Source organism: Heliangelus exortis, chromosome 6 (genome assembly GCF_036169615.1).
Source record: "Heliangelus exortis chromosome 6, bHelExo1.hap1, whole genome shotgun sequence".
Lineage (NCBI taxonomy): Eukaryota > Metazoa > Chordata > Aves > Apodiformes > Trochilidae > Heliangelus > Heliangelus exortis.
In genome coordinates, this window is record NC_092427.1 from 8110493 (window position 1) to 8130264 (window position 19772).

The 19772-nt window shown below is 37.2% G+C and overlaps 1 protein-coding gene across 3 annotated transcripts in view; it reads left to right on the top strand.

Annotated features, from left to right (window-relative positions):
* Positions 1-19772, top strand: part of DPP10 (dipeptidyl peptidase like 10) — a 448704-nt gene that overhangs the window by 254495 nt on the left and 174437 nt on the right. For all 3 annotated transcript variants that reach the window (XM_071746523.1, XM_071746524.1, XM_071746525.1), the window contains exons 2-3: positions 5138-5252; positions 11606-11701. In XM_071746523.1, coding sequence (XP_071602624.1) covers positions 5138-5252; positions 11606-11701 — 211 coding nt within the window. The remainder of the gene's footprint in view (positions 1-5137; positions 5253-11605; positions 11702-19772) is intronic.

Genomic DNA, 19772 nt, shown 5'->3' on the forward strand with positions numbered 1-19772 from the left:
CAGGTTTACAGAAATAGTTTTCCAAGAAATCAGTAAAATGCTATTAAGATAATTAAAAAAACCTAACTGACTAAGGTGGCATGTTACGACAATGTTTTCTGACCTTTTGTGGTCTCCTTAGTTGTACACACTTGCAAGAACAATTATGTCTTAAAGGCTTTTTATCCCCATCGATTAGCAATAAAACTGTGCAACTCAATAAGCTTTAGGAAGGAAGCTGGGTTTTTTTTTAATTTTTCTGGTTCTGCTACAGAAAATTACAAGAAATATTTTAAGTTTATTAGGGTAAAAATATGAAAGTCGTTGAGTTTTTTTTTAAGGTACTACATTTATTAGTTTAAAGTGATTCTTTTCCCCAAATCAATATCCCCAATAATATTTAAAAGGAAACTGCACTCTTAAATTATATGCACTTGCATTTCTGTGTCAAGGGATAAGAAGTATTTCAATATAAAATATACTTAATGGAAATTAGTTTCATGCTGTTATCTCTATTGTCATAGGAACTTGGGTTATATCTTCTTGTTATTTTCAAGTGTAACACAGCCATTATGGAAGTAATTTTGTAGTTTTTCATTTCCAAGATGAAACATCCACTCGGACTCTGTATTTTGTTCAAAAATAGAGAACAACTCCTCTGAACTGCTGGGTGAGGTTACATGCCACAGACTGTGAAATTCAAAGCTATGTCCTCCTATTACTTAAAAGTATTTTCATGCTTGCAGTGAATCAGCTTATCATCACTCAGTAGATCTTGTTTGGAGAGGGAGTATAAATTTAGAAATCAGCCTAGTAAAAGGGAGAGCAAAATACTTCAGCATATTTGCTTTGTATTTGCTTTGTGTATTTTGTTCTGAAATGCCTTGTTTTGCTGTGGCAAGTGGGATTTAGCATAGATGGATGCAGAAGGGTTGTAAATGACTCGTGCTCTCCTTTGACAGCCTCAATCTGTCATCCCTCTCTTGTCCAGTGTCTGCAGGTTTTTGTTTCAGCCACTGCTACTGCAAAATTTTGCTGTGATCACTTACTTTGCAACCTCTCTAATGCAATATAGTATCTATTTTTGTAAAACTAGTCTGGCAGCAAGTTGTGCCTTTTCTTTTAGGGGTCTTTTCAACAGAGACTAAATGGAGGCAGGCACGGAGCAGAAAGTTTAGGCTCTTAGGCTAAAACCTCTCTCTGGCCACACACATTGAGTTCCCAAATGTTAATGATTAAAAGTTCATGGTAAAATATGGTCTTGAGCAATTGGCAAGAATAGGCCAAAAGCATTAGGTTCTATAACGTGTACTTTTTTGTGTCTGTGCAATATAATGGATTTTTCTGTTCGTAGCCATGTCTTAGAAAGATATTACACAATCACAAATTACATTCAGAAAAATACATAACTTCAGGATGTTTTTGGCAACAGTGCAATTAAATGGTTTGCGAAAAATATGGTTTAAATAATGCGAATACTTAAAATTATGCTTTGAGAGTCACTTTGTGATTCATTAAATTTAGATTGCAAAATCTATCACAGTATTACAGGTAGTATTGTATATGAAATATGATCTTCAAATGTTGGTATTTTCTCAAAGTACTTTGATAGAAGAGCCTATTTAGAAGACTAGCTCCTTAAATCTCCATGTGCACTCTTATTATGTATTATTTAGCAGTTAGTTATGAATAAACAGAAGCTTCTCATTGTATGGCTGTCAGTGATGTTTCTTCTTCAATGCCTCTATCTTCTTGCCATACACAAAACCAGCTTCTGTCTTGCCAATGGCACGCTGTCTAAAATTCTATTTAACTGCCTTTTACTTATGAACATTTTGAAAAGCAGTGCAAGTCTAAAAGCATTTTATTGCTGAAGAACAGCTGCTTAATTTTAAATTTGTAGGTTGTAGTCAGAGAACTGCGTTGGTTAGCATCATGAGAGTTGATTGGAAATGTCCCTGACATTACTTGTACTTTAAATTCACCTTGTTATAGTAATTTCTCTAATATTTCATAAAGGATTTTTTGTTAGTGTACATTAGCTTTGCAAATGTCTTACTGGAATGTTGTAACTCAATATCAAAACATCCTCATTGACCTTTGAATAACTTCTGATCTATTAGTTTGGAAAAACTAATAAATTATGCAAATTATTTAACCAAAGTACTTTCTTGTTAGTCAGAGATAAGCCCTTTATTTGCCAGTCTCCCAGATATTCAGGTACCTGCAAGTCCCCTTTTTTCTCACTGTGAGTACCCATAGGTTTGTATAGTTGGCACTTGACTCATCCATTTGTTATTCTTGCAAAAATTTTCCAAGGTGTTTATTTTTAGAAACTGAAGAATATTCATGTCTGCAGAGAATAATGAGGACTTGGTACATTTTTTTTAGTGGCTTTGGTACAGAAACCTTTCAGCAAGTTGTGTAGCTTCTGATGTTTTAAGTCAGTCATTTGGAATAAGGTTTCATCAATCTCTGAGGGTAACTATTGTTTTTTCACCACTTCTTGATAGTGAGAGCTGGTAGGTTTTTTACTACAGTGCAACTCATTACGTTGTTTTGCGAATAAGGCTTATACTGTTATGTTTAAAATAAATGCATATTTTCTAGACTGTGCTGTTAAGTTGAAAATAGTTCTTCTTTAAGGGAAAAGAATAGTTTGGATGTGAGTATACATGTGGGACGTAAAAGTTCTGTATTTCTGTGAAAAGTCCATGGATCCTTGCAAAGTCAGCATGGCCAAAACTGTCCAGACTGAAACATGGAATCCTCATATAGTAGTGAACACTGAAGGGGCTTGTGAACCATCATGCCAGCCTAGGAGACCAACTGTGTTTAAGGCTTTTTGCTGCGGTATTTAGCAAGGTGGGAGTGAATCAGAAGAAACTGACAAAAACAAGGGGAGCAGTGAGGGGTGGGCAAAAAGGGGCAATGGTGTGGGGAAAGAAGATTGATGCCAGGAGTTCCTGCTTAAAGCATTTTTCTCCACTTGCCTGTGGAAGATGGGAGTCCTGAACTTCAGTAAAAACACTACAGGCATCAAAGGTGCATTATTGGTTATGGTGATCAGGGCTTCTCCCACGTGGGGATGCCCAGGAACGCTGAAGTGAAGTCCGAGAGGGATCACCTGCTGATGATGTGCTGGAACTGTCCTTGGTAATTCCCTTCTGTGTGCTGTAACCGCACAGCATCCATTATCTCCTGTTCCATTGCTATCAACCCAAAGAAAACATCTGTGAAATAATGAGGAAAATGCAACACTCCTACAGCCGCTGGGATGGAAGGACTGAGCTCAGCCCAGTCTGGCCATTTGCCACCGACCTTGAGGTGGGGAGGGGAAGGCTGGCACCTCTCAGGTGAGGGAGCTGTTCACAGCATCAGACCTGAAGACCACCTGTGGCTTTTAGGGCTTAAACCCTAAATGGATGGATGGAGTGGCTACCCTTCCCCTCTTGTCAGGATAACAGTCTCTAAAATAAGCAAGTTCAGCTGGGCCCAGGCCAGGCAGGAGGATGGGGCCCAGTGAGGCCTTGTTGCATTGGTGTTGTGCCCATGCCAGGGCCGGGGGGGGGGCTCCTTGCTGGGAGCTGCGGTGATCTGAGGGCTCCTGTGAGATACTTCCCCAGAGGGATTGCTTAGAGACTGTATGAAGGAATTCCCCTGAAGTTTCCTGAAAATGAGGGAAAGAAACTGTTACAGGTAGAAAAGACCAGGTGAAAAATAAAAATTAAAGGCACAGCTGGAGATGCTGTTCTGGGAGGTGTATGTTGCTGAGGTGGTGTACACCAGCCAAGAAAGCACAAGAACATTGTCATTTTCTGCTGTTGAAACATGTCCGTTTGTCAGTCATTTCTAATTCAGAAAACAAAAATGAAATAGCATGTAGGTGTAGAAGTGTTAATATGCCTTTGGAAGACTGTAAAACATAGCCTCAGGTGCCTTCCTGTGTTTTTGTCCGACTCATGGAACAAGGTGGCTGAGGTGGCAGAGTATCAGCCCCATCCCTCTGTCCATTTGTCCAGCAGAACAGGGAATGATAAAAGAATATCCTTGCTGCATTCTTGCAAGACTAACAAACCCAGATCAAGTAGGTGGGACTCCAAGTAATCACTCATTTTTTTGTGTGTGGCTAAAACCCACATTTTTTAGCCTGCCTGGTGTTTAGTTGGAGGTTACCAGAAGCTTGTGCAGACCATGAAGCACATGTGTAACAAAACTCAATTTAGTAAGCAGAGAAATTTATGTCAAGGGAGTAGCAGAGAAATTTGTGTCAAGGGAGTGGCAGAGAAATTGTGGCAGAGAAACATTGATGCTTGCCAGCTATAGATAGAAAAAAAGTAATGTTTTCTTGAGAGAAGGTACTGTATGAAACAATTGTCACACTGTTTTTGTTATTCTGTTGTTAGAGGTTTGTGTGTTGTTAGTTCTCAAACTGTACTATGAACACAGGCAATGCATTGCCACTGCTGACAAACCTAAATGGCATCTGACTGGAGTTAATAGGAGTTAAACACAGAGAATGTAGGTTTAAGTGCACTACAGAAGCATTCATTTAACATTTGTTACAAGCTACTGCTGTTTTTTTATGAGCAATAGGGGAGCAGTTTACAGTTGAACTGCTATATAGAAAGGAGCTTTGTAGCTTCAGATGGAATATTTGGAGCCTCAGGCAGTTTTGTAAATGTTTTCTATTACAAATAAGTTTAATAGTGTACGTTAAAAAAAAAAAAAAAATATGTGTATTTAAACCTTTATGGTCCATACCACGTTAGGTGGAATTACAGTAAATTGCTACATTTCATTTCTGTAATTAGCTTATAAACCTCTAGTTGATATTCTCCTGAAGTTTATGTTCAGCACATTTTAACACCAGTCATATTTTGGACAGCCTGTATAAGCACACTTGTTTGTTTCTTAAGGGTATAAAATTACATATATGTGTTGAAAAAAGGAGGGATACCTATTAAAAAAAGCATAACAGTTACACACCTTTGGATGACTGTGTGTACTATTGAGAGGGGAGGCATCATGATCACCTCCCATGCTGTGATTATGAGTAGTATGCACAGAACAATTTTCCTGTTGCTAATAGTTCTAGAAATATGTGATTATGAAACATGGTCTTTTCCTTTTATTTTATTTTTTTCCATTCCTGTAGGAACTTGGAAGTAACAGCCCTCCGCAGAGGAACTGGAAGGGAATTGCTATTGCGCTGCTGGTGATTCTAGTTGTTTGTTCACTCATCACTATGTCTGTCATTCTTTTAACCCCAGGTAACCTACTTCTTTATTTTATCTTACTGAAGGTGTATGATTCATAATGCAGTCCTTAAAGTTACATATAAATGTTAAAGTGCCTTAAGCTTTTTAAACTTCGGGCTACTATAAACTCGGTGCCTGTAGGGACTCAATAGTTACTGGGGGCATTGTGGAGCAGAAACATCTGGCTTTGGCATTGGGTCCTTAGGTTTACCTCAGCCTTGAGATGGCTGAGAGCAATCCTCATCAACCTCAGTAGATGTGAGCTGCCTTTAAAATTTTGTCACCTCTATCTTTGTGTAATTTCAGATTCACAGGTGAGCTAAGAGAAAGCAAGCTGTATGTCATGGAATACTAATACATCTCTCTGAACCAGAAGCATGCATCTTTCATATGTGCATGCACTAATGTCCCCTTTCTTTCAAAAACAAAGAGAAAAGAAATTACTTAACAGTTCAGTAACAAAGAAGAGGGGCGAGGGAAATTAGTAGACAAAAAAGCACTTGAATTTACAAAATAATTATGCTTTTTTAAAGAAATTGTTCTGAGTTCTTTTTCTAAAGATTTTCTTTTTACTGCTGGGGCAACAACTATTTTACTATGTTTAGAAACCTGACAGAAGGAAGCACTGCGTAAATTCTTAAGAAAAAATATATTTCAATTCTTTTTTATCAGATTTAAATTTATGATATATAGTACCTGATTTAGCATTCCCCTGGATAGTGATTACTGGTCTATAAATGTTCTAGCATTCAAGTGTGCAGTTTGTGTAAACCCAAAGATTAATGAAGTGCTTTTCAGTTAAGTAATGAGTCCAGACAATTTGGCCACTTCGAAGAAATCATCAAGGGAAGCTTGGTGGGTCTTGTGCACAGGCAAGTAGAGTAGTAGGCTGCTGCTGATTGAAAGGAAGGTGGTGATGTGGATAAGGATCAAAAAGATTTGCTTGTCAGAGGAATGGGACAAGTGTAGAGAGTATTTACAGATATTATGGAGTATTTTCCTTCTACTGTGTGGTATAAATATCTACTATATATGCATGGTGCTGCCCAAGGAATGATAAATGATTGTTTGCTTATTTCCACTAAGAACATTTAGAGAAAAATAAAAGCAAGTTTGGGCTGCTATAGTCTCAGTGTATTGGAGTTGCTTCAGGGAATAATGAAAAACACACATTGAGGGCAAATGATGACGTATCTTGGTGCACTTTAGGACCTTCTTTTGAAGAAGAGGTAATTTTTTTTTTAAGACTTGTAAAATCTCAGAGGTTTTTTGCTGGAATTCATCATAATAAACATCAGTTCTGTCTCTGTTGTAGAATTATTGATGTAAAAACTTAAACTGAAGTCTTTAAAAGCACTTGTGGAGAAAAGAATAAACAACCTAGGGAAATCTTAATATTTTTTTATTATATTAAAAAAGCTTTCTGAGCCTCTGCATCTCTGAGGCTTTTCCAAAATCAAGAGAGCTTGCTTGAAAACTTGATGTAACCTGGGACCTACACTTCAGTTCAAATCATGAGAGTGAAAACTAGGTCTGTCAGCTCAGATGCTCCAAGATAGCCCATAGAGACTGTGGATCTTGATATAAATAAACATTTTTATTCCAAAATTATCTAGGTCTGTAAAGCTGGGGATTCTTTTTTTGGTTGAAAGCTGTGGAGGTACACTGTAGGACAGCTACTTTTCCCTGTTTTGTTCCTAATCAGTGCTGTTCCCCCTTCACTTTTATGATTAATTACTGCTTTTGGAAGAAAAATATTCTTATATTTTGATAGTTTGCAGGCATATACTAAACACTGTAGCTTAAGTTATCTGGTCTTTAATATATGTAAGATCATTTTGGGATATCTAACATTACAGGGGAGGGAAAACAAAGGTCCTCTCACAGCTCTGGCTATTGTGAGGTGCTGAGTTCTAAGGAGCTACCAAACTTTTATAATAAATACTTGGTTTTGCAAATTCTTTTCATAAGATGTTGCTCTGAATTAGGTGCTCAGTTCAGTAGTAAGAATTTTATTCTATAATACCTTGGGGTACTTCTGAGTGTATGGCTTTTAATTTCTTACACTTTTTTGAGCATCACAGATGACTTTCTGTAGTTAGTTCTGCCTGTACCAATAGGTGCTGTTTAGATGTCATGTAAATTCCTCTAACTGCTGTGCATTGTGCTGCTTTTTTTTGATGGAATGATAATAATTTCAGATGGTGATTGCTCAGAAGCCTGATTGTTTTGTAGAGGCAAAATTATATTTACTGATATGCTGATTCCAACAAAAATGAACTCCAAACCTCTTTGGACTAAGGAGTATATTTAAAAAAAATCCTCTTGCCTACTCACATATAAACTGCTGCACTGCTCTGCAGCTGGGAGAGGAAGGCTTGCAGCAAGTATCCCTGCTGCTTTTCTTCACAAGTGCAATAATAAAGCAAGTGCATGGAGATATCAAAGAATGATATTACTTCAAAATAAGGGACCGGAGTGTGGGAAAAACTTGGGAGTTTCACAATTGGAGCCTCTCTATCTTCCGGGGCAATTTAATTGTGAATTCAGTCATTTGTGTGGCTAACAATTGGAGATGATTACTGGAAAAGTATTTGAGAATGAAAGAAGAAAATACCTTGGGAATAATTTTATTCCTTTGTATTGTGGCTTAATGACCAGTGCAGGCAGAAATAGCTCTTTCTGAGAAATCATCATTTAGTTTGTATGTCAGTATAAACATAACAACAGAGGCATCTTTCATATTCTGAGTTTGTTCTATTTCTTGTTTTTGAAGTGTCATCACTTACCTGCACATCCTGAAATATTTGTAGGTAGATTTTATGGGATCAGGATCTCACTTCTTCCTTTAAATGAGCATGGCTTTGTGCTTTGCATCATGGTGGTGTGTTCCACATCATAGGAATTATATGAAAATCTATCTGATCAGCCACTGGTGATCTGCATTTCAAAACTGAAAAATGTTCAGATGGAAGTACTAGCAACTGAAAGCTTTTGTGTGAAAAATCACCTAAGAAGCATCCAAGAGTTGTGCTGGCATTGCCACCCTTGTACAGGTGTTTTGCAACAACACTTAAGGCTGTTCTTCGTTTTGGGAATGACAGTAGTTCTGTGGTGGTTTTAGCCTACAGTTTCTGAAGGGTGACAGACTTAAATCCTTTTCTGAGATACCAGTGTTAGTATTTGAACAATGCATGCTGATGTATGGTAATAATGTTGAATAAAGTGCCATGTAACTACACATAGACTTAAAGCAAATTTACAGTTTGTTTTGCTATCCCTTGAGGAAAAAAAAATGACAACTTTGTAGAAAGAGTTCCTTTAGAGAAGATTTAGGTCAGCAAAACTCATAGACAATGCTTTTTTTCAAATAGTTATGAGTAAAATCAAGCTCTAGAAAGAGGATTCATTTGAATTATGTCCAATAGATAGTTCTATACAGGGTGAGGACCAATCCCTCCCCCATCTCTCATGCTACACACAAATTAATAGAAACCAAACTAAAAATTATTTTTGCTGAAGGATAGGTTCATTATCAGAATATTCAGATTTCTGCTCAGTGCTGTACTGGCTCCTTGTAAGTACTCTAAATTGGCAAACAAGTTTTGAGATCTGATTGCTTTCTGTCTGGCAAGCTGTTTTCCCTTTTTCATGCAAACACAATATGAACTGTACTTATTTTCAGTTACTGATACACCTGTTAGCTTGGATACAGTTCATTAGTGTCTTAACATCCTAAATTCTGGTGTTTGGGAAATTACTATTTTAGAGTCTTTTGATGTCAAATCAACATTTTTCTTAGAAGTTATACAATACAAGATATTGATAGAGTGAAAAACAAGGCTCTGCTTTGGTAATGGCTTAGTAAATTTAATGAAAAATTCACTTTTCATACAACTAGTAAAGTTGCTTGAAGATGTAGTATATCAGCATAGAAATACAAACAGCAGTTAAAAAAATTAAAGTTTAAAATCCTACTTATATCAAGATTACTTGGCAGGCATGTGAATTAGATGGAAGACAGAGAGCAGAGCTGGTGTACCTTTCTTCTCTAGTAGCCTTTCTGTACACAGTGTATTGTTCTAGTAATTTTTATTAAGACAGTTAATAAAAGAAAAAAAATCTGTGAAAACTAAGTTGTCTTGGGTAAGGCAATTTTTGGCAATAAAACAGCTTGTGTGAGTTTGATTGATAGTTGGCAAACTGGGAGGATATAAAGGGTCACAACAGATAGAAACTGGATCAGGAGAGGTTAGAAGGGGAATCCTTTTGGGATCACAAACAGCATCTGAATGAGAGTGTGTTGAATCAAAATATGTGATGGAAAACTGCTTGTTGAGGGTAGGTAGTCAGCAAGGTTATGGAGAAAAGGGAAAACAGGCATATGAAGAGCCCAGTGTTTGATGCTGTTAAATTAGAAGTAGTAGAGCATCAATAGCATGTGCTTACTTTGAAGATAAAAACTCAGTGTCTGGCAGGAGCAAGAGCTAACAGGTCCCATGATGTGTAAACAGAGGGATTAGTTATAAATCAAGAGAGATAATGTTACTCTGCTGTAAAGCTCCGGTAAGACTACAAGTGGAATATTTTGTCCCATGCTGGACTTGGAGACTAAAAAAAAAAACAAAAACCCAAACAGGCTAGTTTGATCCCTGGAAGGTAGGAAGAGGGCAAAAAGCTTATTTAAGGATTAGAACGTTCGTCTTGTGGGAGGATTTGAACAACTCTGCATGCTTAACCTTCTAAGCCATCAAGTGCAGAAGGAGTTGATTACAGTGAGTAAGTGCTTACCAGGGCCCTGCTGAGACCTGGGAGGGAAACGCCTGCAAAATGCAGCAGCACCATGGAGTGAGCAGCTGTCACAGCCCTGTGTCTGTTGTAAATTCATGATGTGCATTAAAAAGGAGTTTCTCTTCAATACAGCAAGGATGCACCTTATTAATACCACCTGGAGTGACTGCAGCAGGCAGCACTGACATTTTAGGGAAAAAAGTCATTTTGTTGTTGATTCCAGCAAGCTTTTGGCTTGGTCTTCAATTGAGAAATTTGTCTGAATAAAGACCAATAACACAACTATGATTGACTTTATTCACTGTGAAGGGATCACATTCTTATCTGAAATGGATTACAGGATGTGACCTTTACAAAGCATGTTTCTTTGTTAAAAATCTGCTGGTAACATACTGGGTTGACATCAAGATAACAAGATTGCTCTGTGACTACTATGATTTTAGTTACTATTTTTCTATGAGTCTGGCATCTGCATCACAGTTTAATACCCATGATTTGTAAGGACAAAATCTGACTGTCAAAAAGATCCTCTCATAAAGAAGGAAGAGCTTATAGAGCAGAAAAATTTGTCAGCAATCTATGGCAAACATTCCCAATAATAGTAAAATTATTAAAAGACCTTACTGGTTATCTGGTTGGTTGTGTAGTTGGTTGCATAGGTACATATTTTTGCTAGTGCTGGGGCAATTTATAATGCATATTTTGGCAGCTTCTGTTCTCTTAAATAGCCTGAAGCAGTGAGGTGAAGCACATAGCTGTTACCAGCGAGTAAGCATTGGAAACTTGGTGCTTTCACAGCAAAAATTTTGCTCTAACAATACATCTGATCACACATGTTAGTGTGACAGTTCACCATTAAATCTCTGCTACCTATCCTTTATTTAACCCACAACACAAGGAAAGCATAATTTAGCAGAACTGCTTATGTCTTTTCTGAAGCTTGAGGATGATTGTAGGAGCTGGCAACTTATTTTTTTCTTGTTTGAGAAGCAGTGGTGGCTGTTGTTCAGAAGCACAGTATTCATGGGTTCTTATCACGTTTGGGGAAAACACAAGGCTGGTAGCCAAATGCTTTATTGTTCTTATCACTAGAGAGCAAATACAGACTATGAAATGTGCATCTTGAATTGTTGGGTTTTTACATTTTAGTTTATCAAATAGGTGAAATTGGTTTCAAATTTACTACAGGAATATTTTACTTAGTTTCTGTCTGTAGAAAGCGATCAGTACATCCTTTGGATGTCAGGAAATTGCTGTACTGGTTTGTAATCAGACTCCTCATGTGGTGTAGGGCTGTGAGAAGGAGCAACTTTGCTATACAATCCCAGTATAATAAATAGCCAAGCACTACATCCTCCAGTTGTCCTGTCCATAAGGCTTTGTTTTCTGAAGCTTTTCTGAAGCATTATGATCTGAAGCATTAGTTTTCTTGTAGTGGGGAAAAAGAAAATTAAAAAATCAAGGTATTGTTATTGATATCAACTATTGGGTCTGTAATCCCAATGTTTTTCAAACTGCACTGAATATATTGCTTTTAATAACTGTCTACAATGATCCTATTGTGTTTATTTTAGATGAACTTGCAAATTCGTCAGAAACCAGATTGTCCTTGGAAGATCTCTTCAGAAAAGAGTTCATAGTGCATAATCCAGAAGCCAAGTGGATTAATGGTAACTGTATAATCTCTCACATAATTTGAAACTATTTTAAAATATTGAATTATGTCACTATTCAGGCAATGAGAAAGAATCATTTAAAATTTCAAACTATTTTGAAATTGGCCAGTGTCCTGGTTTTCCTTGTAGTTCTGAATCATGTCTGTCTCATTAATTTTTGAAGTGGTTTTCTAATTTTAAAGCTCTGTCTAGTGGAAATGCACTAAAGTTTTCTGTCTGTGATGTAGACACAGTTGGAGGCAATGATGTGGAATTGTTTTTAAGAACTGGATCTTGTTTACGGATACATAAAAGGACAATTCAGAAAATTAAATTGTTCTATTAATATCTGAGCTTTGGAATTTGAGAACTGGTTTTGACATTACCATCTGGAATGGATTCTTAAATATTTCAATATCCTTGTTCAGCTCTTAGTCATTTTCTGGTGTCCTCAAGTTGTTCTTAAAGTTCTGCTTTATTAAATGGTCTATAGCAGGTTCGTAAGTAATTTGTGAAAACTAAACCACACTTTTTTTCAACTTATTGAACTCATTTTCTCTTGAGCACATGGGTTGTTCGTGTTCTCTCTGTTTCCAAGAAATGTATGAGTAACACAATAGTAACCATCTGTTTTGTGTCATTACAGTTGGATTGCTGTATTATTCCAGGTGTTATAATTAAAAGGAGTAACAATAACCGTTGTGCAAAACAAGATTATTGTTAAGGAGTGCTCCATGGAAAAAAGGAGTTTGAAAAGCAATGTGAGATCTCCTGAGTTTGCAATTAGGTGTTTCCCTCTGTTTATTTGCCAAAGAAGCAACTAAGTTTGGTGGCATGAAAAAAGGAAAAGAATGGACTTTTAATTACTAGAGTACATGTGTGTATGGAAATTGAGGTCAAAGATGGAAAAATTAAGATTTTTTTTTCTTTGAGAATTTCTAGTGTGGTCAATGAAATCAGTATCTTCCATTTTAAACAAAATGGAGAGTCTTGCTTCTATATTTACTTTTAAGACATAGGAATAGATTATGTTGTCTTTCCTTGCATGGTAACATTGCAATTATAGCATATTAATGGAAACGAAAAATTTAATCTTCAGCATTCATTGCTGTGGAGCTGGAGGGGACCATTTGGCACTTTCTTTGGATATTGGCAGTATAAGAGCTTCTGGACTCTGCACGGGAAGATTTTAGCAGAAAATAAGTAGCTACTTGTGACTGCTTTTTGCCCTTCTTGGGTAGAATAATTTGTATCCATCTGAAAATTTTATCAACTTGGCCTCCTGGATAGGGATGGGACTAGACACTGGAAAAGTGATTCATTATACAAGCAGTTTCTGCAGTGTCTAGAGCATGTTTTGTAAAAAAAATGTATGATTGAAAGATTTCAAGTGCTAAATGAATCACTGTGTTCTTAGGTAAAGTCTGGTATTTAAATTATTCCAGATAATGAAACATTACATACTGATGTGTGAATATCTCTAGCATTATCTTCCAAATATGGTATTTTTTCCTTGTTTGCAAGTTGCTCTACTACAAAAATCATCCCTACATAGTAATTTGTAGTCCCCTTTGTAATAAGAAAAGCTCTTAAATACAGGAGTTCTTACAGTACATTTCCTTTTCTACTTGACACTGAGTCCACAATTTTAGGTGCTTGCCACTGAAGTTAATAATTATGCAAATGGCTTAAGCTGCAGAGGAATTGTTGTTCTTTATCTGAGATAATCAGCTGTTGCCAAAGAAAACCACAAACTTTTCATCTAGCTTTAAAAGTGACAAAATATATTCATAGGTAATGTTAATGTGAGGATGTACCTATGCAGCCATCTTTCAGATTTCTTCCTCCCTTCCTTCTTTTTTGTTTTACTTCAAAGGCTTTTTTTTTTTAAACACAACTTGGATTTTTGTCTCTCTTTGCAAGAATTTACAAAGGAAAGAAAAATAATCATAAAAAATAATCATAAAAAATGACGGCTAATATCTTTCTTGAAAATAATAACTGAGTAGTTTAATAAGCTTTTTCAATTATAAATCTGGTGAACTGTTTTTCAAAGGACGTTGTGGAGAGCATACACAACCATCAATCAGTTCAATCTCTGTTACCCAAAAGAGCATTCCTTTTTGGAAAGCATTCCAGTTGCTTGACAAAGCTTTGAAGATATTAAATGGAAGTACATCTTCCCTTGGCATCACTGATCTTCAGATTTTCTAGTAGGAAGTGAAAAGTTAAAATAATGTTAGGGTATAATAAAAGTACTCAAATCACACAGCCTGCTGCTACTGAGAAGGGCTTTGCATTAGGTGGCAAACCAGCTTGGCTTACTTAAGTCTAAGTAAAAAACTGCTATGTAGTATAAAATACCCAGTGTCATTACATATAATAAAATACCCAGTGTCATTACATATAATAAAGCACAGCAGTTAAACCCCAATGGTTTCCCTTGCTAAAACACTTGTCAAGAGACTTAATATAGTTTGTATTGCTTCTGTCTTGGATTCTAACCATTTAGTAACAGGAACCAGTCTCTGCTTCAGTTCAGGCATAGTATCTCATGTCATCTCATCTCAAACTGGTGGCTGCTGCCCTGCCCAGGGCCCTGCCTGTATGCAGAGGGCAGAGAGAGGCAGGGAGGCAGCTGGACCTTGTGTCCCCTGCTGCAGATGATACAGAGAACTCTAAAATGGTTGGGGATGGGTTTGACCCATCCTGGCAAACACCGTTCTTTCCTTTGACTAATCAAATGAGTATTAATGCACCATTTTAATGAGAGATTTATGGAGAAAACATTTATTTGTACCTCTTTTTTGGTTTTTTTGGGGGTTTTTTTTGGTGCTGTTTTTGGAATGAGATTTACCAGTTTGTCCAGCATACAGTCCCAGGTTGTGGTGGAAGTCTCAGCAGGTATAAATTGTTTGGATTTAATTTCCAAAGCAAACAATTTTTGCACATATGTTTTCAAGGCAAAGACTCCTCAGTGCTTCTTATTTCCTTTTACAGTTTTATTATGTTTCTTTGGAGATAATAATAAACAACTCTATACCAAGCCAAAAGTATTTCTCATTTGGCCTTCAGAGCAGCGTCAAGGCAATAAATGTGTTTTAACTCAGGCTTTTGTATATAGTTGTTTTGTTTTTGTTTTGATATTTTTGGTATCCTGTATTTGCTTCAGCAGCTTTCATTTGCTGAGTAATACTAGTTCTGATGTGGGCATTTAATTTATACACATCAATTTTATCAGCATGGAGAAAAAAAAGAATGAGTGATGCTTACCTTTTTGAAACATCAAATGATTTGGTGGCTTTCTGCAGGTTTATTTGTGGTTCTCTCTAGCATTCTGGACACTGCCTTTATCATCTGGGGAGTGAAATGTGCAGACAATGGCCTTTCCTTGAGCTGGTCCTTTCTTTGAGTCTCTCTTGGCTTTTGTCTGCCCTGAAAAGTTAAATAAAAAGTGACTCTGGGAAACCTGTCATGAAGATGGTTGAAAATTAAAACTAGTGGATGATAAAAATGGAAGTGGTTTGGGAAGCACAGCATGCAGATTCCACAGTACCACCTGTGCCAACTTTGCTAGAAACTATGGTTTAAAACATTTGGCACTTTTTAAAGCAAGCTTTCCCTGCACACAGGGAAAATGAACTTTATTTGTCAAAGCTGAGCATTTTGTGATGTTTGCCAATGTATATGGGTCAAGTACAAGAAGTAAGTCCATCACTGAGCAATAAAAGAAGACAGATTCTGCTTCAGAAAGTTGTTGCTGGGCTGGAATCAATAATCAGACAAATAGCTCTGTTAGAATTACATATCGATATATGTTGGTATTACTCTTGTAATTTATGATGGATATTATTAAGAGTGAGGTCCTATGCTGGTGTTTTTTTTTTTCCCTTCCCCTAAATGAGATGTGAGTCTAAAGTGGCCGAGCTGGAATGAGGCCATGATGCACAAGTACATTTTCAGTGCAGCAGAAGCTGAGCTTGACATTCAGCTATTTAGGGTGTGATGTGATGCATTAATGCTCTGCCAGGGACTGGGGCAGAAGTGAAGAGAGGTGCATCTGTTGGTGCTCCAGCCAGCCCTGCATATAGCTTTTATTATTTATCTGAAACTGGCTGTGCAGAGCCTGAACCTGGAAGCAAGGCCAGAGAGTTGTTTTGTTGCCTATGGTTCAATGTGAAGGGTTATTTTTGAAAGGCAGCAGAGGGTGGTTGGATTTTAATTCCCAATGCAGGGAAAAGCAGCACGTACAATAATTATAACAGAATAATCCTCGATAGGGCTCCAGTCTTGTGAGGCTTTTAGCCAAAACTCTTTATTTCCTTAAACTCTAGCAATGCTTAAATTACACACCAGTTTTTGCCAACTCTGAAGACTAAGTTTTGGAAAATCCCCAGAGAATTTGAAAAGATACATAGAGTGTCTCCAGGCTGGCTGAAGTCTCTCAAAAACTGCTAAAAAAGAGGAATAGAAGTTTTGATCAATACCGTTCCACCAATTTATTAAAGTAACTTGTTAAACTAAAAGTTTAAACACCATTGCTCTGAAATCGATCAAATTACTCAATTCTCTCATTAGGAAATCGAATGGAGGAATTTGGGGCTGTATTTGTGCTGATGCTGAAGATTTCCCTACAAGTCAGCTGGAGGTGGTTCGGGGTAGGGCTGTGGAGACAACCAGCCCTGTTACCAGGCACAATGCACCTTGCTGTGTCCCTTGATGCAGGAATTATGGCTTTTCAAACAATAGCCAGGCTTGGTTTAGGAAAAAATCTGATTTTTCTTGTTTATTTTGGCTTGTGCAGTATTTTAAGTAGGATGGCAAATAAGAAGCATGAAACAATTTGTGTAGCAACTGTGTGAGTATAACACACACTTAAAAAAGATGGGAGAATTCTATCCTTTTTTTGTGTTGAAGTGGACATTTCATTTTAGTTCGGTAGAGATTTGTAAGAAAACAAGTGGTCTTTTTCATCAGTAATCATTATCACAAAGTGAATATTAATTTTCTTCCTCGATGCTTTTGTGCCTCAGATTCAGACCTGTCCTTGAGAGTGGATCTCTCCTGTTTAGACGTGGTGGTTCTGCAGCTGTGGGCCACTCAGCAGGGTAGTAGCAGAGCTCCCCTGTGGGCCAGAGACCAGAGGATTACTGTTCTTGCCATCCTCTCAGGAAGGTGTTTTGTCTCCCTCATTAAAATTCTTCATTTCACTAGTTGTAACACAATAGAGCTTTTTTCTCAGTCACTTTTTCCTCTAGACTATATGCAGTCTAGTTTTTAAAAATGTCACTTTGTGGCTATTTTTACTGATCTTCCCTGTCCAGACATACTGTTGGGAGCTGCTGCATGCACTATATTTCTTTCTGCACTCCTATTATTGATGTCTCTGAGGTGCCACACGACTTGCCTGCTTGTAAGTAGATCTTGGGTGATTTCTGCTCAGATCAACTGTGTTAAGCCCTGTTGCTGCATCAATACTGGTGCCAGTGTAAATGACTGCTAACAAGCATTAAACAGTGCCATGCATTCAGGGCCATTAACTTGTATCACCAGTGTATTTTGTATATGACTTTTTAGCTCACCTCTTTAGAAATCTCACTTCCTTCACCAATATTCTTTGTACACTAGTACAGAATTCTATTAGACCTGACCTCTATACTGTCTTGTAGCTCCCTTCTTCACCTGAGCATTATTACTTTTGACTGCAGTTTTTTTCATGGGCATTTGTTGTCTGGTTGTTTTTGGTTTTGTAGTTGTTTGGGTTTTTTTACCCCCTTACTTCCTCCACAGAGTACCTGAAACTTATTTTCCTTTAGTTCTTATAACAATTTACCTCTAGTTTCATTCATTAAGATGTAAACTGATTTGATGCTTATTGAAATCTATAGAGTTAAAATCCACAGATTGTGATATAAGTTAGGAAAAAATGAAATTGAGGGTCACAACTAGTGTAAGATCAAACTATCTTTTTCCACATTTAGCCAAAAATAGAACTAATCATTGCAGTCCTTCTTAAAATTTATTTCCTTATTGATTTTTTACTTATTCCACAAGCCAAAGCATTAAGACTTTAACAAAGAGATCAATTTACTTACACTCTCCTTGCATAAGTATTTTATAAGTATCTGTTGTTTAAGGTACTCTATTTTGAAAGAGATTAGCAGAATGTTTTACATTTTCCAAGCACTACTTGTAGAGAGCAACTTAATGCTGAAGAGTTAAAGACTGTGTGTGAACCCCTAGGAAAGTGGACCAACACTTAATAAATCTTAGTTCTTGTTGTATGTTGAAGGAAAAGTCTCCTGAATGTCGTGCATATATTAAGGTTACTGTTCCAGTTACTGAAGCAATGTCCGTGAAAGAGGGAGACTTCTTCCCAAGTAACACATTTTTAAGTTAGAAAGTCTTTAATATGAGCCAAGTATAAAGTGGAAGCACTACGTCATTGCTCTTAGGATGAAATAGTTTTATTACATTAGCAAACTTCAACCATGGACTGAGAGGTTTAGAATGATAAAAGCCTATGAGTGCAATACAACAGATTTGTGAGTTCCCTCCAGAGTCTCACACATTTTTCTATTATACATGAAGACTCCAGAGATGTCTCTATTCATATATTCATACACCAGGTTTATACACATGCAGACTGTATTCTTTCCATCCTGTGCCCCCTTGTTCCATTTTCCTCTCTTATCATCCCTGCTCCTGAGCAGAAGGTTACCTGTTGGCCAGCTGGAGCTGTAGTCATTTCCCTGTGGATTGTGTTTGTAGTGACCTGTCAAATTTGCCTTTGGAAGCTGCTGTTCATCTGTGGAGCTGGTTTCATGGTCCTTACAGGCTCATTTCAGTCAGGGGTAATTTTCTCATCAGCAATTTGGTTCTGTTACAAGGAGTGCTGCACAGGAGGGGCTGTGCCTTCAGTTCTACCCGCATGCAACAGCTCTGTTGCTCATTTGCCTGAAAAAACCTTTCAATTTTCTTCAGTTTTCTTACCTGTGTAAACAGACAGCCCTTTAACAAGTGCTCAGTTTGTGTTTTGTGGCATATTAGTAAGCTGTATAGTTTTATGGCAGCTATCTTTGAAAACAAGTTTTACATTTCTAGTCCTTATTTTTTGTTTGTTCGTTTTGTTCTTGAATTAAGAGGCAGAAAAAACAGTTGTCTACCATTCTATATTGCTCAAATGATTACACAAGGGATCAAATTGCATTTCTTAAACATATATGAATCTACAGACTATTTATATGTTTACTACACCTTTAGGCCTTATTTTCTTTGCTCTCTTTAGTGTATTCCACTGTGTATTCTCTGATTTTTCTTTTCCTGTTTAAATGGCAGATTTCAGAGACAGTGACTCGTATTTACCATTCATTCATCCATTTCCCTGGCCTGTTTTGCTTTCTGTGCCATGTGTTCTTTTTCTTAAATATATAAACGGATTCTCTGCCTCTGGGGTGGCAAGGCAGTTCAGACACACATGGACAGGTTCCAGGGCAATGTTATTCTTCATATGAAAATGTGGTTGGGACTTGAATATTTTGGCTTGTTCTGTCTCTCAGTGTGATGCAAGAGGACTTTCAGTTTTAGTATGTTTGAGAAAGTGAACACCTATATATCTATTGAGGTCATATGTTTAGAATTCTTTAAAGTGTCTCTTCAGTGCATTCTGTAAAGTTCTCTCAAGTATTTTAGTTGAGCAGTAGGAGATGGAACAAGTGTTACACTTACCTGTTTCTTTTAGGTATGTCAGGATTAGTGAGGAAAGGCACTGAAGGGAGAAATATACAGAGTAAAAGCATAAAACTGGTAACAACAAAAACATAATGAGAAAAAAGGAAAGCAACCTGGTAAAGAGAAAGCAGCAGTAGGAACAGAAATGAGCAATGAAGGGTCAGTCTAGTGGAGATCACAAAGGCCAGTGTTAATGCTTTATCAGAGCCTCAGTACCCACATTTCCCATTAAAGATTTATGTAACTCCAGGCAGCTTCTGAGTGGACACATGTAGGTAGTGAGAATTTCCACTTGATCATCCACTTAATCAGGATTCCTCACCTCTGAGAGGCAGAGACTGGCCCTAGTGATGAG